The 24,330-nt window shown below is 40.5% G+C and overlaps 1 protein-coding gene across 1 annotated transcript in view; it reads left to right on the top strand.

Moving 5' to 3' along the window:
• The first annotated feature begins 13,059 nt into the window (after positions 1-13,059).
• Positions 13,060-24,330, top strand: part of LOC110507151 (uncharacterized) — a 33,756-nt gene continuing 22,485 nt past the window's right edge. Inside the window, exon 1 of the mRNA XM_036965627.2 lies at positions 13,060-13,366. Within this exon, the coding sequence (XP_036821522.1) occupies positions 13,312-13,366 (55 nt within the window). The 5' untranslated portion in view covers positions 13,060-13,311. The remainder of the gene's footprint in view (positions 13,367-24,330) is intronic.

The following is a 24,330-nucleotide window of genomic DNA, read 5'->3' as shown; positions in this document are numbered from 1 at the left end:
TCGTAGCTGTTTATTTACCACCACAGACAGATGCTGGCACTAAGACCGCACTCAGTCAGCTGTATAAGGAAATAAGCAAACAGGAAACCACTCACCCAGAGGCGGCTCTCCTAGTGGCCAGAGATTTTAATGCAGGGAAACTTAAATCAGTTCTACCAAATTTCTATCAACATGTTAAATGTGCAGCCAGAGGGAAAAAAAATAGCACCTGTACTCCACACACACAGAGACACGTACAAAGCTCTCCCTCGCCTTCCATTTGGTAGATCTGACCACAACTCTATCCTCCTGATTCCTGCTTACAAGCAAAAATTCAAGCAGGAAGCACCAGTGACTCAGTCTATAAAAAAAGTGGTCAGATGAAGCGGATGATAAACTACAGGACTTTTTTACTATCACAGACTGGAACATGTTCTGGGATTCTTTCGATGGTATTGAGGAGTACACCACATCAGTCACTGGCTTTATCAATAAGTGCATCGAGGACGTCGTCCCCACAGTGACTATACGTACATACCCCAACCAGAAGCCAGGAGCTAAAGGGTAGAGCTGCCGGTTTCAAGGTGCGGGACTCCTGCTATTACTAATGCTGCAGAAATGTGCTTGAAAGCACTCTCCAGATCCATCGGATGTTGTGATCACAATATAGTAGCCATATCGAGGAAAACCAAAGTTCCAAAGGCTGGACCTAAAATAGTGTATAAGAGGTCACACAATAAGTTTTGCAGTGATTCATATGTTGTTGATGTAAAGAATATTTGTTGGTCCATGGTGTGTAACAAGGAGCAAACAGACGCTTGACACATTTACGAAATTGCTTATTCCAGTAACTAAGAAAATGACTGCAAACACTGTTAAATCCTTGTGGATTGATGAGGAATTGAAAAAGTGTATGGTTGAGAGGGATGAGGGAAAAGGAATGGTAAATAAGCACAACCGATTGGCAAATGTACTGCAAATTGAGAACTCGTGACTAAACTGAAAAAGAAACTACACTATGAAACACAGATAAATGACATAAAAAGAATGACAGTAAAAAGCTTTAATGATTTTTTTAATTGGCAAGATTAGCGAATTTAGGCATGACATGCCAGCAACAAAATGCTGACACCACACATCCATGTTTAACTGACCAAATTATGAAAGACAAGAAATGCAATTTTGAATTCCGTAAAGTGAGTGTGGAAGAGGTGAAAAAATTATTGTTGTTTATCAACAATGACAAATCACCGGAGTCTGACAACTAGGATGGAAAATAACTGAGGATAATAGTGGATGATACTGCTACTCCTATTTGCCATATCTTCAATTTAAGCCTACTAGAAAATGTGTGCCCTCAGGCCTGGAGGGAAGAAAAAGTCATTCCGCTACCTAAGAATAGTAAAGGCCCCTTTACTGGCTCAAATAGCTGACAAAGCAGCCTATTACCAATCCTTAGTAAACTTTTGTGAAAAAAATTGTGTTTGACCAGACACAATGCTATTTTACAGTAAACAAATTGACAACTGACTTTCAGCACGCTTATAGGGAAGGAACTTCAATAAGCACAACACTTGCACAACTGACTGATGATTGGCTGAGAGAAATTTATGATAAAACGATTGTGGGTGCTATTTTGACAGACTTCAGTGACACTTTTGACATAATCGATCATAGTCTGCCCCTGGAAAAACGTGTTATGGCTTCACACCTCCTGCTATATTGGGGATAAAGAGTTACTTGTCTAACAGAACACAGAGGGTGTTCTTTAATGGAAGCCTCTCCAACATAATCCAGGTAGAATCAGGAATTCCCAGGGCAGCTGTCTAGGACCCTTACTTTTTTCAATCTTTACTAACAACATGCCACTGGCTTTGAGTAAAGTGTGTCTATGTATACAGATGACGCAACACTATACACGTCAGCTACTACAGAGAATGAAATGACTGCAACACTTAACAAAGATCTGCAATTAGTTTCAGAATGGGAGGCAAAGGAATAAGGTAGTCATAAATATTTGAAAACTAAAAGCATTGTATTTGGGACAAATTATTCACTAAACCCTGAACCTCAACTAAATCTTGTAATGAATAATGTGGACATTGAGCAAGTTGAGGTGACTAAACTGCTTGGAGTAACCCTGAATTGTAAACTGTCATGGTCAAAACATATTGATACAACCGGAGCGGAGATGCGGAGAAGTCTGTCCATGATAAAGCACTGCTCTATCTTCTTAACAGTAACAAGGCAGGTCCTACAGGCTTTAGTTTTGTTGCACCTGGACTACTGTTCAGTCATGTGGTCAGGTGCCACAAAGAGGGACTTAGGAAAATTGCAATTGGCTCAGAACATGGCAGCACGGCTGGCCCTTGGACGTACACTGAGAGCAAACATTAATCATATGTGTGTCAATCTCTCCTGGCTCAAAGGAGAGATTGACTTCATCCCTAAATGTATTTTTGAGAGGTATTGACATGTTGAAAGAACAGAGCTGTCTGTTTAAATGACTAGAACACAGCTCAGGCACCCATGCATACCCCACAAGACATGCCACCAGAGGTCTCTTCACAGTCCCCAAGTCCAGAACAGACTATGGGAGGCGCACATTACTACAGCCATTAGTACTGTACATGGAACTCTATTGCACATCAGGTAACTGATGCAAGCAGTAGAATCAGATTAGAAAATGTATAAAAATGCACTTTATGGAACAGCGGGGACTGTGAAGCAACTCAAACATAGGCGCAGACACATGCATACACACACATTGTCACAGAGCCTGGAGTGGTGGGTGCGGAGTAAAGCGCAGAGAGCAGAGGATAATGGAGGAAACCGGACTTTATTGCGGCATCCGACACTAACGCCCAAAACAACAGGCGAATATCAAAAAAATGTCCAACCCGACACAGGGCACAAACAGACAGGAACACTACACGCAACAATCTCGACTAACAGAAAACAAGCCCGCACAAAAACAGGTGGGCCTAACAGGCTTAAATAGGCCTGAGACAGGTGTAACCAATAAGACAGAAAAGGAAAAGGGGATCGGTGGCAGCTAGTAGACCGGCGACGACGACAGCCGAGCGCCGCCCGAACAGGCAGGGGAGCCACTTTTGGTGGAAGTCGTGACACACATGTTAACATACGCACTATACACACACGTACACATGGATTTTGTGTTGCATACATGTGGTAGTGGAGTAGGGGCCTGAGAGCACACACTTAGTGTGTTGTGAAATCTGTTATGAATGTATTGTAATGATTTTAAAATGGTATAACTGCCTTAATTTTGCCGGATCCTAGGAAGAGTATGAGTTTTTTTTTGCAGACCCTAGGAAGAGTATGAGTATGAGAGTTTTCATAGCCAATCATTCAGAGTTAGAGATAGCAGGTGCGGTAGACAGAGAGAGTCCTAAACAGCAGGTCCGAGACAAGGTAGCATGTCCAGTGAACAGGTCAGGGTTCCATAGCCGCAGGCAGAACAGTTGAAACTGGAGCAGCAGCATGACCAAGTGGACTGGGGACAGCAAGGAGTCATCAGGCCAGGTAGTCCTGAGGCATGGTCCTAGGGTTCAGGTCCTCCGAGAGAAGAGAGTGAGAAAGAGAGAGAGAAGGAGAAAGAGAGATAAAGAGAGAGAATTAGAGGGAGCATACTTAAATTCACACAGTACACCGGATAAGACAGGAGAAACACTCCAGATATAATAAACTGACCCTAGCCCCCCGACACATAAACTATTGCAGCATAAATACTAGAGGCTGAGACAGGAGGGTTCGGAAGACACTGTGGACCTGCCCGACAATACCCCCGGACAGGGCCAAACAGGCAGGATATAACCTCATCCACTTTGCCAAAGCACAGAGGGATATCTTCAACCCCCAACCTACTACCCTGAGACAAGGCCGGGTATAGACCACGAAGATCTCCCCCACGACACAAGCCCGAGGGGGGCGCCAACCCGAAGATCACGTCAGTGACTCAACCCACTCAAGTGATGCACCTCTCGAGGGATGGCATGGAAGAGCACCAGTAAGCCAGTGACTCAGCCCCTGTAATAAATCCCAGTGGCGAGAGGGGAACCGGCCAGCCAGAGACAGCAAGGGCAGTTCGTCATTCCAGTGCCTTTCCGTTCACCTTCACACCCATGGGCCAGACTACACTCAATCATAGGACCTACTGAAGAGTTTCTGATTCTTGCAATGTTACGAAGATGAAAAAAAGCTGTCCTTTAAATATTCTTGATATGTTCGTCAAAAGAGAGATATGTTTTTTTAAGGAAAAGTACCAGTCAAAAGTTTGGACACACCTACTCATTCCAGGGTTTTTCTTTATTTTCACAATTTTGTATATTGTAGAATAATAGTGAAGACATTAAAGCTTTGCAATATCAAAAATGGAAGTAACCAAAAAAGTGTTAAAAAATGTACAAATATTTTATATTTGAGATTCTTCAAAGTAGCCATCCTTTGCCTTGATGACAGCTTTGCACACTGTTGGTATTCTCTAAACCAGCTTCATGAGGTAGTCACCTGGAATACATTTCAATTAACAAGTGTGCCTTGTTAAAAGTTAATTTGTGGAATTTCTTTCCTTCTTAATGTGAGCCATCCAGTTGTGTTGTTTTTTATTTTACCAGGCAAGTCAGTTAAGAACAAATTCTTATTTTCAATGACAGCCTAGGAACAGTGGGTTAACTGCCTTGTTCAGGGGCAGAATGACAGATTTGTACCTTTTACCAAGTCTCTTGGGGTATGTCTCTATAAGATTGGAACATCTAGCCACTGGGAGTTTTACCCATTCTTCAAGACATCTCCAGCTCCTTCAAGTTGGATGGGCTCCGCTGGTGTACGTACAGCAATCTTTAAGTTATACCACATATTCTCAATTGGATTGAGGTCTGGGCTTTGATTAGGTCATTCCAAGACATTGAAATGTTTCCCCTTCAACCACTCGAGTGTTGCTTTAGCAGTACGTTTAGGGTCATTGTCCTGCTGGAAGGTGAATCTCCGTCCCAGTCTCAGATCTCTGGAAGACTGAAACAGGTTTCCCTCAAGAATTTCCCTGTATTTAGCGGCATGAAAAACATCCCCACAGCATGATGCTGCCATCACCATACTTCACTGTGGGAATGGTGTTCTCGGGGTGATGAGAGGTGTTGGGTTTGTGCCAGACATAGTGTTTTCCTTGATGGCCAAAAAGCACAATTTTAATCAGAGTACCTTCTTCCACATGTTTGGGGAGTCTCCCACATGCCTTTTGGCAAACACCAAACATGTTTGCTTATTATTTTTTTTAAGCAATGGCTTTTTTTTCTGGCCACTCTTCCGTAAAGCCCAGCTCTGTGGAGTGTACGGCTTAAAGTGGTCCAATAGACAGATGCTCCAATCTCTGCCGTGGAGCTTTGCAGCTCCTTCAGGGTTATCTTTGGTCTCTTTGTTGCCTCTATGATTAATGCCCTCCTTGCCAGGTTTATTGTGGTGCCATATTCTTTCCATTTTTTAATAATGGATTTAATGGTGCTCTGTGGGATGTTCAAAGTTTATAACGTTTTTTATAACCCAACCCTGATCTGTACTTCTCCACAACTTTGTCCCTGACCTGTTTGGAAAGCTCCTTAGTCTTCATGGCGCCGCTTGCTTGGTGGTGCCCCTTGCTTAGTGGTTTTGCAGACTCTGGAGCCTTTCAGAACAGGTGTATACATACTGAGATCATGTGACAGATGACACTTAGATTGCACACAGGTGGACTTTATTTAATTTAACTAATTATGTCACTTCTGAAGGTAATTGGTTGCACCAGATCCTATGTACGGGCTTCATAACAAAGGGGGTGAATATATATGCACACACACCACTTTTCAGTTTTTTATTTTTGAGCATTTAAAAAAAATTCACTTCACCAATTTGGACTATTTTGTGTATGTCCATTACATGAAAATCCAATAAAAATCCATTTAAATTACAGGTTGTAATGCAACAAAATAGGAAAAAAGCCAAGGAGGTGAATACTTTTGCAAGGCACTGTAATCCAGTTTAGGAAGTAAGCTACTAATGTTCAGATGCCAGTCTTTTACAATGTTTAGCCCTTTCCTGCAGTCAAATGACCTAGTGGCCTCATGAGTGGAATGTTATTAATATTTTTCATAATTCCATAATAAATCAGCGTTCTTTTTTTTAAACCCGCGGAAAATGCAGTGTTTCTATGTCAAATGATGATGTACAGAACATGTAATATTGGGATGCAAATTCTAAATGGAATACATTTCAACTCTATAACCCATAACCATGTGAGTGAGGTATGTACATTTCTTTCAAAGTAGATTTGTATAAGACTACCAAGAAACACTGTGTGACCCTGACTTAGCCCACTGAGTATCCAACTCAAACAAGCTACGTTCAAAAGGCAGTTGAAGGCCCTGTCTGATGGTTGATATTAATATAGTGGCTATACGATTGCATAGAACTGCACCATTTGTTCTATCCCTATTAGTAAAATAGGAAAGGGTAGAAATTGGAATTGCTTTTCAAGGTTAGCGCCATAGGCCTCAGTCAATATGAGGAATGCACAGAATAATTAAAATTTAACTAGGCAAGTCAGTTAGGAACAAATTCTTACTTATAATGATGTCCTACCAGGGAACAGTGGGTTAACTGCCTTGTTCAGGGGCAGAAAAACAGTTTTTTTTTTACCTTGTCAGCTCAGGGATTAGATCCAGCAACCTTTCAGATACTGGCCCAACGCTCTAACCACGAGGCTACCTGCCACCACTGTAACCAATGATGGAATGTTATAAACTGACTTACATGGGCCCTCTACATGATTTGAAAACTGAGGGGGTATTCAAGTTTATGGAATTCAAATTGAAATAAAACAGACCACGGTGGGCTTCTCTTTTGGGCTAACAATAGCAGATATAATAGTGGAGTTCAAACTAATGGATACATGATTACAACTGACAACACCTCTGGCAGTATTGATAACAGTTTGACGATAACGCTTAGAAAGGATGGGAGGTATTACCTGATTGGGGCTTGGTCTGTCTCTGTGGGAGTCCAGGCTCCTAGATGGTTTGAGTGGAGTCCATCTCTGTAGAGCATTTTTTGTTCCCAAAAGGTGATGAAATTATCAGTAAAAGTCATAGTCATTAAGCCATATATGAAGTGTTAAGAGCCTGCTGAACCTTTCACAGCCGCGACCCAGCGACGGCACAGGGCCAGAGATAATTGCTTGCAGATGTAAGAGAAGAAATCCGTACTGCCCTGCCCACTTCACTGTTGCGCCAAGCAGAGGAAACTGCAGTTCTGAAATACATCAAAAAGCGTGAAGACTTCTGACTGAAGTCCATAAACACCGCAGAATACAAGTATGCTGGCAAGAGGATCCTATCTGGTGCGGAGATATACAAGGCCTATGGCGTCATCACAACAGTGTCTCGCCACCTTGGCCTGGATGAGGGCAAGGTTCTTGGCAGTCTGGCGAAGTACACTTCCAAGCAAGGGCTTTGGGATGGAGATGCAATATGGCAGTCGTTTCAACATATCTCATCAGCCACCTGGTGGAAGGGACTTTGTGGATCTGAGGCTCTTTCCCCTATTACCTCCATCATCCTCCAAATCGCACCAACGTCAGCCGCCTCAGAGCGCAACTGGTCCTTGTTTGGGAACACACACAACAAAGAACACAACAAGCTGACCAATACTAGGGTTGAAAACTTATTGGCCATACAGGCAAATTTGAGGCTTTTTGAGCCTGATATTGAGCCTGATATTGAGCCTTCCTCAACAAGGTTGGAAGTGACAGTGAAGATGAGGCCTCAGAGTCTAATGTTCAAGAGGTGGACATTGAGGAGGTCCAGGGAGAAGACATGGAAGCCTGAGAGGAAGACAACCAAAGCTTTAGTTTCTAGACTAGCATTTTACAGATGTATGTTGAAAACATTTTTGGAAGATGCGGTGGATCATTGGGAATCATTCAATGTTCCCTTTCTTTTGTTGTTCGGTAAAATCATCCCATGTGAAGAGTCAACTCATTTAATTAAAGTTAAATTCGTAACTACATTTTTTTTTCTATTGGAAGGATTTAATAATTTGCAATTTGTCTAATTATGATACAGCAAAAGGTTTATGTTTCTGTCTCCATATGATATGGCAAATATTTCCAAAGCAAAAAACATTACTTTAAATGGTATTAATATTAATTTGCATATATTGCCATTAATTCCCATATATTCTTGTTAATTCCCATATATTCCCGTTAATTCCAATGGAAAGTTTCTGCCTCTAAATATTCTTCAAAATGTGCAACCCTAGCAATAACACAAGAATAACCATCATAAAAATGTTTAAAGACAAAGTTTCATACTTCTAAATGTCTTGAAGGATGAAACTACATGAGTTTTCATAGCCTACTGTTATATTACACAAAGACAAACCCAGTTGGTCAGATGATGATCATTTTTCTCTGGAGGATGCAAAGCACACATTGAGCAGTCTTGCTTCGCATTGAAGACTGGAAAAAAAAGAAGACCATATTTTTATGCATTGTTGACACATTTAAAGACTCTTTCTGGAACCCATAGTTCTAAAGGTTGTGCTTCAAAGATAAAATATGTCCCTCACAGTTGCATACTACATTGTTCTCTCACTGTGCTTTACCCCCTTCCCACACCCTGTAGCAAAGGGTTTCCCAAAGCTTGTCTTTCTGCTGTACACAACTCATTGGAGCCAAAAGTTTACCTCGAAAACACAGAGTCAACCTTGTTGTAAGCTACTGTAAGTCTGAATTTCCCTCCTTTTTTCTGTATTTCCTGTTAGCTTAATGCAGAATAAAAATAACATCTCCTCCTAATGGCTAAGACATAAAAACAGCAAGGTTCCATGAGATCACCATGTGGGATTTAGAAATATATGTAACATGAATTACAATAACTACAGTAGGTACATCAAACCTACAGCAAAGTACATTAAACGTCCCAAAATGTATTTTCCAGTATCAGTATTTCCTTTTTCATGCTTTATTCCTGAAGTAATGGATTCAACTGTTCAACACTTACAGCCAAAAGTTTAATACCCCGGGTATTCCCAGAACACATTCTGGAAAGTCTATAGATTCAGTGGTCACTTTATTAGGTACAACCCCCCTTGCATCTGGAACAGCATGAATTCAAAAAAGTTGATGAAACTGGGAAAGGAGATGGAGTGTATTTAAGTATTTAAGTCTAGTTTGAGTTTATTACAGTCAGTACAAGCTGAGTGTTGGAATGATTAAAAAAACAGTTTTGGAACTTTTCTGAGTTACCATCACAGACTGTGCTGTCATTTTGCATATTCTAAATTTCAAACAAACAGTAACAGAATACCTGAATACTTCTTAGCATTCTTTAGTTTCTAGCAAGCCAAGCCCACTGGACTTGGTGTATGTAGGAGCAGTTTATTTTTGTGAATGAGGTGGTGAACTTAATAAAGTGGCAACTAAGTGTAGATATCACAAACAACTCCTTTTGAGCAGTGTCTGTCTGTTATACGTTTCATCAATGGGTATAATGGTAAATCTGATCCCCAAGGTCCTCATAGGCTCACTTGGATATATATACAGTGCCTTGCGAAAGTATTCGGCCCCCTTGAACTTTGCGACCTTTTGCCACATTTCAGGCTTCAAACATAAAGATATAAAACTGTATTTTTTTGTGAAGAATCAACAACAAGTGGGACACAATCATGAAGTGGAACGACATTTATTGGATATTTCAAACTTTTTTAACAAATCAAAAACTGAAAAATTGGGCGTGCAAAATTATTCAGCCCCCTTAAGTTAATACATTGTAGTGCCACCTTTTGCTGCGATTACAGCTGTAAGTCGCTTGGGGTATGTCTCTATCAGTTTTGCACATCGAGAGACTGACATTTTTTCCCATTCCTCCTTGCAAAACAGCTCGAGCTCAGTGAGGTTGGATGGAGAGCATTTGTGAACAGCAGTTTTCAGTTCTTTCCACAGATTCTCGATTGGATTCAGGTCTGGAATTTGACTTGGCCATTCTAACACCTGGATATGTTTATTTTTGAACCATTCCATTGTAGATTTTGCTTTATGTTTTGGATCATTGTCTTGTTGGAAGACAAATCTCCGTCCCAGTCTCAGGTCTTTTGCAGACTCCATCAGGTTTTCTTCCAGAATGGTCCTGTATTTGGCTCCATCCATCTTCCCATCAATTTTAACCATCTTCCCTGTCCCTGCTGAAGAAAAGCAGGCCCAAACCATGATGCTGCCACCACCATGTGTGACAGTGGGGATGGTGTGTTCAGCTGTGTTGCTTTTACGCCAAACATAACGTTTTGCATTGTTGCCAAAAGTTCAATTTTGGTTTCATCTGACCAGAGATCCTCACTGAACTTCTGGAGAGAGTTTGCTGTACTGAAAGTAAAGGGGCTGAATAATTTTGCAAGCCCAATTTTTCAGTTTTTGATTTGTTAAAAAAGTTTGAAATATCCAATAAATGTCGTTCCACTTCATGATTGTGTCCCACTTGTTGTTGATTCTTCACAAAAAAGTACAGTTTTATATCTTTATGTTTGAAGCCTGAAATGTGGCAAAAGGTCGCAAAGTTCAAGGGGGCCGAATACTTTCGCAAGGCACTGTATATTCAAACCAAGCTGCTTACCTATTGCAGATTCAGTCTTCCCAGCCTGGTGCAGGTCTACAATTTTGTTTCTGGTGTCCTTTGACAGCTCTTTGGTCTTGGCCATAGTGGAGTTTGGAGTGTGACTGTTTGAGGTTGTGGACAGGTGTATTTTATATTGATAACAAGCTCAAACAGGTGCCATTAATACAGGTAACGAGTGGAGGACAGAGGAGCCTCTTAAAGAAGAAGTTACAGGTCTATGAGAGCCAGGAGTCTTGCTTGTTTGTAGGTGACCAAATACTTATTTTCCACCATAATTTGCAAATAAATTCATTAAAAATCCTACAATGTGATTTTCTGGATTTTTTTTGTGTACCTATGATGAAAATTACAGGCCTCTCTCATCTTTTTAAGTGGGAGAACTTGCACAATTGGTGGCTGACTAAATACTTTGTTTTGCCCCACTGTACATATGAAACTAGGACATTAAAACACTGCCAGAATTCTTTCATCCACATCCATTCACATAAAATATGTATTTTAAAGTATAAATCCCTTTCTAAGACAACTGTCTTTCTGGACGTTTCAAAAGGTTTGCAAATAGATCTTTCTGCAAGTAATGTGAATTGAAAGGGATTTGGTAATACCTATGTAGGTGATGTAGTTTCTACACTGGTATAATGGGTATAATGTGTGGTAGTTGCACACCTCCCTGCTGAATTATGGTGATTTTGGCCAGTTTATATTTTTTTCATGATCTTTTGTGAAACAAATTCTCAGGTAGGCTTTGTGCTAGCAGTTTAAGAGAGAAAGAGATCAAAGTGCATAGGGACAGCCTTGTTGAAGTGAATTTCTATAAAATCAAAACTGGAATTTGTCCTCAAAACAAAGGTTGTAAAAGTATGCAAGACATTTATAAAATAAATCATACTTAGGTTTATGTTTCTGTGACAAACAGTGAATTAGTTATTGATTTATACCGCTTTAAATTGTATTTTATAGATGTTATATATTTCTATCAAGTCAAAACTGGAATTTCTACTAAAAAACGTTGTAAAAGTATGCTAGACATTTATAGAATAAATCATACCTAGTTTGATGATTCTGTGACAAACTATTAATTAGTTATTGATTTTTATATGGTTTTTGACGAATGTCTGATGAATGTCTGTTGAATGTCCGAATGTGTGAATATAAAACCAATTTTACCTCGGTCTGGTACCTTAACAGGGAGCCATCAAGCCGCCTGTATTGCTGGCCTTGCCTGCTTTTTGGAAAGTCTGAGCCTTGGTCGGAAGGTGGGTACAGTGACCTAAAGAACATCAATCGTTTAGCTAAAATATTGCTTTATTATTCATAGATTTTAGATGTGTAGATTTTTTTGTAAACATTTTTGCAAAATGCTAAATATCCATTGTTTAGTTGGAATGGAATGTTCATGTCCTGTGATGTCCTGTGATATGTGGTTTTCTCACCTAGCTGTCGTAAGATCGCTCTGCATCTGCAAAATGACTCAAATGTAGAATGCAAATGTTTTACATAAAGATGTATTGAATATTTTTGTGAACCCACTAATTTCTATCTTGTCTCATTGCTGCAACTCCCCAACGGGCTCGGGAGCTGAAGATCAAGTCATGCGTCCTCCTAAACATGAACCACCTAATCATGCTTCTTAACACCCGCCCACTTAACCCGGAAGCCAGCTGCTCCAATGTGTGGGAGGAAACAATTGATAACTGAAGTCAGCCTGCAGGTGCCCGACCCACCACAAGGAGTCACTGGAGTGCAATGAGCCAAGTAAAGCCCCCCCCCGGCCAAGTCCTCCCCTAACCCGGGCGATGCTGGGCCAATTGTGCGCCACCCTATGGGACTCACGGTCACGGACGGTTGTGATACAGCCTGGATACGAACCAGGGACTGCAGTGACGCCTTTTGCAAAAAAACATGATTATTTGTCTCTCTGAAATGAAACCATCAAGTGATATATTTTAAACAAATACAGTATATGCCTGTCATTGAACAACCCCATGCCATGATTAGATCATGTAAAAACACACCAATCTCTTTAATAATTTCTTCAAACAATAAAAGCTAATTTACCAACATTTCTGAAAATGTATAAATAGAGTTTTGGAATGAACTCTTAAAATAGATTGTTTACAAACAATAGAGAAAAACAAGCATATATTTTTGGTTTTGATGGGGTTACAGCTAAATTAAAACGTATAAAACATGTATAAGTTAGACTATATTCCTGAAGAATCAATGTCTATATATCATTAATTTAAAAGTCTAAAAATGAATGTAGCAATCGCAGATTGCCCCTTCAAAAGACAATATTAAAAAAAGGTGTCTAGGGTAAATTTCTGCAACTTCAGATGTTCATAATTTTCATAGATAAGAAGGATGTGTCTAGCTTTGAAATGTCGGTTTATTTAATGCATGTCAAACATCAGGCTACAAGATAGGCGTGCACCGATGTGCATATCCATGAGTGTACGGCATTGGAAAATAGAATTCATTTCACGAGGCAGAACTTCCTGAATAGTTCTGACAAAAAGGATCTCTTGTTGTCCCTGTGTTGTTGTTTATGAGGTAACTTTCCCGACTATCCTCCGGCAGTGTCCTGTAACAGGTAGAGACTGACGTAAGAAAACCGTAAATGTATTTATAACCTCAGCGCTCCGTGGCGCGTGCATCAGATGCTCGGGTGATGGCTGAGCTGGAGTCGCTGCATTTCTCCGTGGGTATCCTCGGGATCTCCGGCGGTAAGTCCAGATGAAAATTTTGAATTCTGACTGATCATTTCTATTTCCAATACTTTTTTTTATAGCTTTAAGCCGTCTAAAGAAGTATTCCTGTATTGCGATATATTATTGAGTTTATTGAGCTATGAGAAGTTTATCATAAAACAATACCTAGCATGGATAACCAACTATTGACGACTTCATAATAGTTCATTGATCGACAATCGAATCACATTCGATAAGAAAAGGAGTGGGAACTTTTATTTGTTGTTATTTTTGGTTTTATTTATCCTAATATGTCTCATATTGTGATCACACATTTTTTTGTGAAGGTTTATATAGTCGCTGTCTGATGAACTCCGTTGTTGCAATTCTATTTTTTGTACATTTATTTGAAGTAACTCAACTCAATGTACTCTGAACATTTCATGACTCTAGGACCAAGAACATTTATTCAAAATAGTGGCATGTTTGTTATTGGGAAAATATGGAGGAAAAAAAATCCTACAAAGTTTCTGTTTTGGAAATACGAGGTTTTCATCAGACAGCGACGATAGTATATGTATTATAGTATACATTAATGTAGATTATAAATTAATTCGCTTATTTTTTTATTTGGTTTTCTCAAAATGGCTTAATAAGAGACATGAGCAGAGATGGCACCACAGGTCCCAGAGTGGGGATTTTTTTCCTTCTGATGGTAAGCAGGTAAAACTACTGGTTGTTTCAGGGACTGGTTGTTTCAGGAGTTGTCCTATTGCCTGGGGCAAGTAAACTGGGTATTTGGAAAGTTGAGCTTGCTCTAAAGTTGCCCCAGGTGATTTTTTTATTACTGAAAACAACACAACTGTAAAGAATTCCAGTAAACATAAAACTGATCTTTCTGGTTAATCCGCATTGATAAGTAAGTGATGGACAATTTATGGCATGGCAGCCGGGCAGGTTGAGCCTGCTCTGGGGGATGCCACATTAGCCAGGTGATAAAAACTGATCAGCAAACAATTTCAGTAGACTAACATAGGACTTGGAGCTATACTCTCCTTTCCCGCTAAACTGGAGTACAAACCACGCCCAGGTTTCTGTGAAATAAATAGGAGCAGAGGCGTACGTACATACATACATACATTTCCTGAATTTTAAAGGCCCAATGCAGCTGTAAAAAAACAACTTATCTCAATATCAAATCATCTCTGGGCAACAATTAAATACCTTACTGTAATAGTTTTCCATTAAAGTGATCAAAACGAAACAAAACTAGTTTTTCTTTGCAAAAAAAATATTCTCATGCAAAAAATGTTGAGTGGGGAGTGGAAGGGCAACAAAGTGGTGCATTAACCACAGTGTGATCAATTCACCAGAGAAGAAGAGCCTAATGGGGGGGAAATGTAGCCTAACCTGAAAACTAGCTGTTATTAGCAGAGAGGTTTGGAACTGGTCTATTCATTTATACTAAACCCGCTGATTAAGACATCCTGTGTTGATTGTATTTTCAACCAGCAACTATCAGCAAATACCTGCGGTGATTGTTAGCTGTTGTACAGTATGATACAACATTTGATATGATACTGAATTTTCACTGCCATTACTTCTCTGGAAGGTTTTTAGAAAACATACACTGAACCAAAATATAAATGCAACATGCAACAATTTCAAAGATTTTACTGAGTTACAGTTCATATCAGGAAATCAGTCAATTTAAATAAGATAATTAGGCCCTAATTTATGGATTTCACATGACTGGGAATACAGATACACTACATGACCAACAGTATGTGGACACTGCTCGTTGAACATCTCATTCCAAAATCATGGGTATTAATATGGAGTTGGTCCCGCCTTTGCTGATATAACACTCTTCAGGGAAGGCTTTCCACTAGATGTTGGAATATTGCTACTGGGACTTGCTTCCATTCAGCCACAAGAGCATTAGTGAGGTTGGGCACTGATGTTGAGTGATATGGCCTGTCTCGCAATCTGTGTTTCAATTCATCCCAAAGGTGTTCGATGGGGTTTAGGTCAGGGCTCTGTGCAGGCCAGTCAAGTTCTTCCACACCGATCTTGACAAACCATTTCTGTATAGACCTCGCTTTGTGCACAGGGGATTGTCATGCTGAAACAGGAAAGGGCCTTCATCAAACTGTTGCCACAAAGTTGAAAGCACAGAATCGTGTAGAATGTCATTGTATGCTGTAGCGTTAAGATTTCCCTTCACTGGAACTAAGGAGCCTAGTCCGAACCATGAACAACAGCCCCAGAACATTATTCCTCATCCACCAAACTTTACAGTTGGCACTATGCATTCGGACAGGTGGTGTTTTCCTGGCATTTGCCAAACCCAGATTCGTCCTTCGGACTGCTAGATGGTGTAGCGTTATTCATCACTCTGTAGAACGCGTTTCCACTGTTCCGGAGTCCAATGGCGACAAGCTTTATACCCATACAGCCGACGCTTGGCATTGCGCATGGTGATCTTAGGCTTGTGTGTGGCTGCTTGGCCATGGAAACCCATTTCATGAAGCTCCTGACGAACAATTATTGTGCTGACATTGTTTCCAGAGGCAGTTTGGAACTCGGCAGTGAGTGTTGCAACCAAGGACAGACCATTTTTATGCACTACACGCTTCAGCACTTGGCTGTCCCGTTCTGTGAGCTTGTGTGGCCTACCACTTTGTGGCTGAGCTGTTGTTGCTCCTAGATGTTTCCACTTCACAATAACAGCGCTTACAGTTGACCAGGGCAGTTCTAGCAGGGCAGACATTTTATAAACTGACTTGTTGAAAAGGCATCCTATGAAAGTCACTGAGCTCTTCAGTAAGGCCATTCTACTGCCAATGTTTGTCTATGGAGATTGCATGGCTGTGTGCTCGATTTTAGACACCTGTCAATAACAGGTGTGGTTGAAATAGCCGAATCCACTAATTTGAAGGGGTGTTCACATGTATATTTTGGTCACAGATTCCTTAACTAAAAGGTAGGGGTGTGGATCAGAAAACCAGTCATTATTTATTTGGTGTGACCAACATTTGCCTCATGCAGCGCGACACATCTCCTTTGCATACTGTAGAGTTGATGAGGCTGTCGATTGTGGCCTGTACAATGTTGTCCCACTCCTCTTCAATGTCTGTGCCAAGTTGCTGGAATTTCTCGGGAACTGGAGCACGCTCTTGTAGATGTTGATGCAGAGCATCCCAAACATGCTCAATGGGCGAAATGTCTGGTGAGTATGCAGGCTATGGAAGATCTGGTTAATTTTCAGCTTCCAGGAATTGTGTACAGATCCTTACGACAGGCTGTGGAGTATAATGCTGAAACATACATTTTTGTTACATTTATTTATTTAACCTTTATTTAACTAGGCAAGGCAAGTCAGTTAAGAACAAATTATTTTATTTTATTTATTTGATTTATTTCACCTTTATTTAACCAGGTAGGCTAGTTGAGAACAAGTTCTCATTTACAACTGCGACCTGGCCAAGATAAAGCAAAGCAGTGTGACACAGACAACAACACATGGAGTAAACAATGAAAAAGACAATAACACAATAAACAAGTCAATGACACAGTAGAAAAAAGAAAGTCTATATACAGTGTGTGCAAAAGGCATGAGGAGGTAGGCAATACATAGGCCATAGGAGCAATAATTACAATTTAGCAGATTAACACGAGTGATAAATGAGCAGATGATGATGTGCAAGTAGAGATACTGGTGTACAAAAGAGCAGAAAAGTAAATAAAATAAAAACAGTATGGGGATGAGGTAGGTAGATTGGGTGGGCTATTTACAGATGGACTATGTACAGCTGCAGCAATCGGTTAGCTGCTCAGATAGCAGATGTTTAAAGTTGGTGAGGGAAATAAAAGTCTCCAACTTCAGCGATTTTTCAATTCGTTCCAGTCACTGGCTTTGGGGATGATCAGTGAGATATACCTGCTGGAATGTGTGCTACAGGTGGGTGTTGTTATCGTGACCAGTGAACTGAGATAAGGCGGAGCTTTACCTAGCATAGACTTATAGATGACTTGGAGCCAGTGGGTCTGGCGACGAATATGTAGCGAGGGCCAGCCGACTAAAGCATACAGGTCGCAGTGGTGGGTGGTATAAGGTGATTTGGTAACAAAACGGATGGCACTGTGATTCACTGCATCCAGTTTGCTGAGTCGAGTATTGTAAGCTATTTTGTAGATGACATCGCCGAAGTCGATGATCGGTAGGATAGTCAGTTTTACTAGGGTAAGTTTGGCGGCGTGAGTGAAGGAGGGCTTTGTTGCGAAATAGAAAGCCGATTCTTGATTTGATTTTGGATTGGAGATGTTTAATATGAGTCTGGAAGGAGAGTTTACAGTCTAGCCAGACACCTAGGTACTTATAGTTGTCCACATATTCTAGGTCAGAACCGTCCAGGATAGTGATGCTAGTCGGGCGGGCTGGTGCGGGCAGCGAACGGTTGAAAAGCATGCATTTGGTTTTACTAGCGTTTAAGAGCAGTTGGAGGCCACGGAAGGAGTGTTGTATCGCATTGAAGCTCGTTTGGAGGTTAGTTAGCACAATGTCCAAGGAAGGGCCAGAAGTGTACAGAATGGTGTCGTCTGCGTAGAGGTGGATCAGGGAATCGCCCGCAGCAAGAGCGACATCATTGATATATACAGAGAAAAGAGTCAGCCCGAGAATTGAACCCTGTGGTACCCCCATAGAGACTGCCAGTAGTCCGGACAACAGGCCCTCCGATTTGACACACTGAACTCCGTCTGCAAAGTAGTTGGTGAACCAGCCGAGGCAGTCATTAGAAAAAACAAGGCTATTGAGTCTGCCGATAAGAATACGGTGATTGACAGAGTCGAAAGCCTTGGCCAGGTCGATGAAGACGGCTGCACAGTACTGTCTTTTATTGATGGTGGTTATGATATCGTTTAGTACCTTGAGCGTGGCTGAGGTGCACTCATGACCAACTCGGAAACCAGATTGCACAGCGGAGAAGGTATGGTGGGATTCGAAATGGTCAGTGATCTGTTTATTAACTTTGGCTTTTGAGGACTTTAGATAGGCAGAGCAGGATGGATATAGGTCTGTAACAGTTTGGGTCTAGGGTGTCACCCCCTTTGAAGAGGGGGATGACCGCGGCAGCTTTCCAATCTTTAGGGATCTCAGACGATTTACAATGACAGCCTACACCGGCCAAACCCGGATGACGCTGGGTCAATTGTGCGCCTCCCTATGGGACTCCCAATCAGAGCCGGTTATGATGCAGCCTGGATTCGAACCAAGGTGTCTGTAGTGATGCCTCTAGCTCTGAGATGCAGTGCCTTAGACTGCTGCGCCACTCGAGAGCCTGAGTGGCGTGAGGTGATGTGATGGTGGCGGATGAATGGCACGACAATGGGCCTCAGGATCTCGTTACGGAAATCTGCATAAAAATTGCCATCGATAAAATGCAATTGTGTTCGTTGTCCGTAGCTTATGCCTGCCCATACCATAACGCCACCACCACCATGGGGCACTCTGTTCACAATGTTGACATCAGCAAACCGCTCGCCCACACAATGCCATACACACTGTCTGAAATTCTTTGGTTGCACAAACCCCCAGTTTCATCAGCTGCCGGGTGGCTGGTTACTGACGATCCCGCTGGTGAAGAAGCCAGATGTGGAGGTTCTGGAGTGGCATGTTTACACGTGGTCTGCGGTTGTGAGGCTTGTTGGACTTACTGCCAAATTCTCTAAAACAACGTTGGAGGCAGCTTATGGTAGAGAAATGAACATTACATTCTCTGGTAACAGCTCTGGTGGAAATTCCTGCAGTCAGCGTGCCAATTGCAGGCTCCCTCAAAATTTGAGACATCTGTGGAATTGTGTTGTGTGACAATCCATGTGCAGGGATTTGACATTAGAGGTTGACCGATTATGATTTTTCAACGCTGATACCGATAACGATTATTGGAGGACCAAAAAAAGCGGATTATTTTTATTTATTTGTAATAATGACATTTACAACAATACTGAATGAACACTTATTTGAAATTAATACAATACATCAATAAACATCAATTTAGCCTCAAATAAATAATGAAACATGTTCAATTTGGTTTAAATAATGCAAAAACAAAGTGTTGGAGAAGAAAGTAAAAGTGCAATATGTGCCATGTAAAAAAAGCTAACGTTTATGTTTCTTGCTCAGAACATGAGAACATATGAAAGCTGGTGGTTCCTTTTAACATGAGACTTCAATATTCCAAGGTAAGAGGTTTTAGGTTGTAGTTAATATAGTATTTATAGGACGATTTCTCTCTATACCATTTGTATTTCATATACCTTTGACTATTGGATGTTCTTATAGGCACTTTACTTTTGGCAGTGTAACAGTATAGCTTCCGTCCCTCTCCTCGCCCCTACCTGGGCTCGAACCCAGCCACCCTCGAAGCATCGTTACCCATCGCTCCACAAAATCCGTGGCCCTTGCAGAGCAAGGGGAACAACTACTCCAAGTCTCAGAGCGAATTATGTTTGAAACGCTATTAGCGCGGACCCCGCTAACTAGCTAGCCATTTCACATCGGTTACACCAGCCTAATCTTGGGAGTTGATAGGCTTGAAATCATAAACAGCTCAATGCTTGAAGCATTGCGAAGAGCTGCTGGCAAAATGCACGAAAGTGCTGTTTAACTGAATGCTTACGAGCCTGCTGCTGCCTACCATCGCTCAGTCAGACTGCTCTATCAAATCATAGACTTAATTATAACATAATAACACACAGAAATACGAGCCTTTGTTCATTAATATGGTCGAATTCGGAAACTATCATTTTGAAAACAAAACGTTTATTATTTCAGTGAAAATCGGAACCGTCCCGTATTTTATCTAAGGGGTGGCATCCCTAAGTCTAAATATTGCAGTTACATTGTTGTCGTGTCTTTGGCTATGCCGGATTAAGTGATATGACATGCTATTTTATAAAATCCTTTCCCTGTAATTAATATTACCTGATTGAGCTAATCATGTAAATTTAATTAACTAGAAAGTCGGGGCACCACAAAATAATATTTATAGAGCAGTTATCTTCCGAAAAAACTCTTAAAGACCTAGTAATATTTTACATCAATAGCAGTCAATATTAATCGTCACCTTATAAATTCTTGTAAATTCTTGGTTATCTTCACGAACCCTGGCTAACAAGTTGAATCAGCAATACAAAATTAGGTTTAATTATTTATTTACTAAATACCTAACTAATCACACAGAATTACATATACACAGATTGAATCATACCTTGATTACAAATTATGTCATAAAGGAAAACGTCCCTAGCGGAATCTTATGCATTCTATATTACCGCCCATTTGGAAAAGGAAAATGCAATAAGTATTTACTCTGAGCTGCGCTTCAATAGGTTGGTGGTAGATGGAAGGCCATGTTGCCTTCCAGAGTCATTTGTCCTTTGAAGAGTGTCCCTGGTGGTGAACGGGAAATGTTGTAGTGTCGTCGTTGTGTGGTAGACGGGATACTCTGTCTGTCCTCTCCTAGCCCACGTTTACAGCGGGCGCTGCTAACTCAACGGCTAGGAGGTATCACTTCTGTAGCGAATAAGAGTTCAAAGTTCATACCATTCGCAACCAAAGCTCACGCTGAGGTTGGCTTCGTTCTGTAGTTATTATCTGAATCCTTCTGACATTGGACCGTTGTCCTAATGTACCCGGAACAGATGTTACATTTTTATCAAGGGCTTATATAGTGGAGGGAGAAGGGTGTGTTTCATAGTTTATAACCCATGTCTCTTCACAGGGGCGGGCCACTGATTGAGCAGAGCCCTAACCTTATGAAAACCCAAATCTCTCATTTCTCAGCTAAAATTACATTTAACCTTTTCACAAATAATTGTATATTTAAACATTTAAATTGCACAACAATTCCATGTGTATCTGATAACTATAATGTGTAGACTTTCCCAGATACAGTTTAGGTCGTCCTGTCATCGGTCATAATGTCTCAGATGACAACCGAACTGACATCATATTCATTAAGTAACAACGCATATTTTCAACTGGTTCTATTACCAAAATATGGTTCCTTTCCCTCCACTTGTTTGATGTTCCCAGACTCTCTATGTTTAACAAAGGCTATTCAAGAGTCCCTCTGTAGAGTCAAGAGAGAGGGAAGGGAGAAAGGTATTTATGGGGAGGGTCATAAACCTTACCCACAGGCCAACGTGATGACATTGTACAACCTTCAATGTTATGTCATAATTACTTAAAATTCTGGCAAAGTAGTTCGCAACGAGCCAGGCAGCCCAAACTGTTGCATATACCCTAACTCTGCGTGCAATGAACGCAAGAGAAGTGGCACAATTTCACCTGGTTAATATTGCCTGATAACCTGGATTTCTTTTAGCTAAATATGCAGGTTTAAAAATATATGCTTCTGTGTATTGATTTTAAGAAAGGCATTGATGTTTATGGTTAGGTACAGTCGTGCAACGATTGTGCTTTTTTCGCAAATATGCTTTTGTTAAATCATCCCCTGTTTAACGAAGTTGGCTGTCTTTGTTAGGAATAAATAGTCTTCACACAGTTCGCAACGAGCCAGGCGGCCCAAACTGCTGCATATACTCTGACTCTGTTGCAAGAGAAGTGACACAATTGACCTAGTTAAAATAAATTCATGTTAGCAGGCAATATTAACTAAATATGCAGGTTTAAAAATATATACTAGTGTATTGATTTTAAGAAAGGCATTGATGTTTATGGTTAGGTACATGTTGGAGCAACGACAGTCCTTTTTCACAAATGCGCACCACATCGATTATATGCAACGCAGGACACGCTAGATAAACTAGTAATATCATCAACCATGTGTAATTAACTAGTGATTATGATTGATTGATTGTTTTTTATAAGGTAAGTTTAATGCTAGCTAGCAACTTACCTAGCTTCTTACCAAATTTGCGTAACAGGCACGCTCCTCGTGGAGTGCAATGAGAGGCAGGTGGTTAGAGCATTGGACTAGTTAACTGTAAGGTTGCAAGATTGAATCCCTGAGCTGACAAGGTAAAAATCTGTCGTTGTGCCCCTGAACAAGGCAGTTAACCCACTGTTCCTAGGCCATCATTGAAAATAAGAATGTGTTCTTAACTGACTTGCCTAGTTAATAAAGGTGTAAAAATATATATATAAAACATTTAAAAAATCGGCCAAATCGGTGTCCAAAAATACAGATTTACGATTGTTATGAAAACTTGAAATCGGTCCTAATTAATCGCCCATTCCGATTAATCGGTCGACCTCTATATGACATAGTGAGTAATCAGTTGTAAAAGGGTTCATTTTGGAAATGATAGGACCAGAGTTGTTCTAACCAGGTCACATAGTAATAAAAAAAAACTCCTGAAAAAACTCCTGGCCCTAGGGAGAGTGAAAACTCTGTCTGAACTACTTGATGTACTTGTTCATTTGTATAACATTTTAAAGCAAGACTAACAGGGGTTTCCATTACACAGATAACTGCGATTAGACAATACAACTAACAGGGCTGCATCATAGGCCTATATAAATCTGTAATAAAACAATTACTGGTGCATTAACACAGTTTAATCTACTGTACCAGTCAAAAGTTTGGACACACCTACTCATTCCAGGGTTTTTCTTTATTCTTACTATTTTCTAAATTGTAGAATAATAGTGAAGACAAAACTATGAAATAACACATATGGAATCATGTAGTAACCAAAAAAGTGTTAAACAAATCTAAATATATTTTATATTTGAGATTCTTCAAAGTAGCCTCCCTTTGCCTTGATAACAGATTTGCACACGCTTGGCATTCTCTCAAGCAGCTTCATGAGGTAGTCACCTGGAATTGATAGGTGAAAATTGTCTGTTAATTGAATGATTAGAATATTCCGCCCTGAAACATATAATTGTATGGAATTGATTAGAATGTATAAAATCATAATCAATAAATGTGTAGTCCTAGTCAGAATTAGGGTAAAACAATATGCCTTTGGTATTTTAAACAGACTGTCTGAGCTCGGTGCTGACCTGACTAGAGATTTGGGAGAGAACGGGGAGTACGTCTCAAGGACAAAGTCACTTTCTCTGTCGGCTAGGTAGTGAGACAGACAGTGTGTGTAGCAGGACATGTGTGTGTCTCGGTTTGTGTGCATGTGTGTGTGGGTATGTGTGTATGTGTGTCTGTTTGTGTGTGTGTGTGCGTATGGCTGTGTGAATGTGTGGGCGTGAGAAGTCAGTATTAAATGAATTGTTTTGTATTCTTGACTTCAGAACGTTCCGTGAATAAACCTTTTTGACTATTTAGCTGGGCCTCCATCTGTTTCATTCGACCTGTATCTTACAAATTCTGGTTTGCAGACTGAGAGTAATATAATTACATTTGGTGCTGTACCTGGAGAACATAATTATCTTATTAGGAATACATTTCAATTAACAGTTGTATCTTGTTAAAAGTTAATTTGTGGAATTTCTTTCCTTCTTAATGCATTTGAGCCAATCAGTTGTGTTGTGACATGGTAGGGTTGGTTAACAGAAGCTAGCCCTATTTGGCAAAAGACAAAGTCCATATTATGGCAAGAACAGCTCAAATAAGCAAAGAGAAATGACAGTCCATCATTACTTTAAGACATGAAGGTCAGTCAATGCGGAACGTTTCAAGAACTTTGAAAGTTTCTTGAAGTGCAGGCGCAAAAACCACAAAGCACTATGATGAAACTGTCTCTCATAAGGACGGCCACAGGAATGGAAGACCCAGAGTTACCTCTGCTGCAGAGCATAAGTTAATTTAAGTTTTCAACCTCAGAAATTGCAGCCCAAATAAATGCTTCACAGAGTTCTGGTAACAGACACATCTCATCATCAACTGTTAAGAGGAGACTGAATGAATCAGGCCTTTGTGGTCAAATTGCTGCAAAGAAACCGCTACTAAAGGACACCAATAATAAGAAGAGACTTGCTTGGGCAAAGAAACACAAGCAATGGACATTAG

This window comes from Oncorhynchus mykiss, chromosome 27 (assembly GCF_057628025.1).
Source record: "Oncorhynchus mykiss isolate SJ-2025 chromosome 27, ASM5762802v1, whole genome shotgun sequence".
Taxonomy (NCBI): domain Eukaryota; kingdom Metazoa; phylum Chordata; class Actinopteri; order Salmoniformes; family Salmonidae; genus Oncorhynchus; species Oncorhynchus mykiss.
Note: the sequence above shows the minus strand (reverse complement) of the source record. Positions and strands in the feature narration are given on the sequence as shown.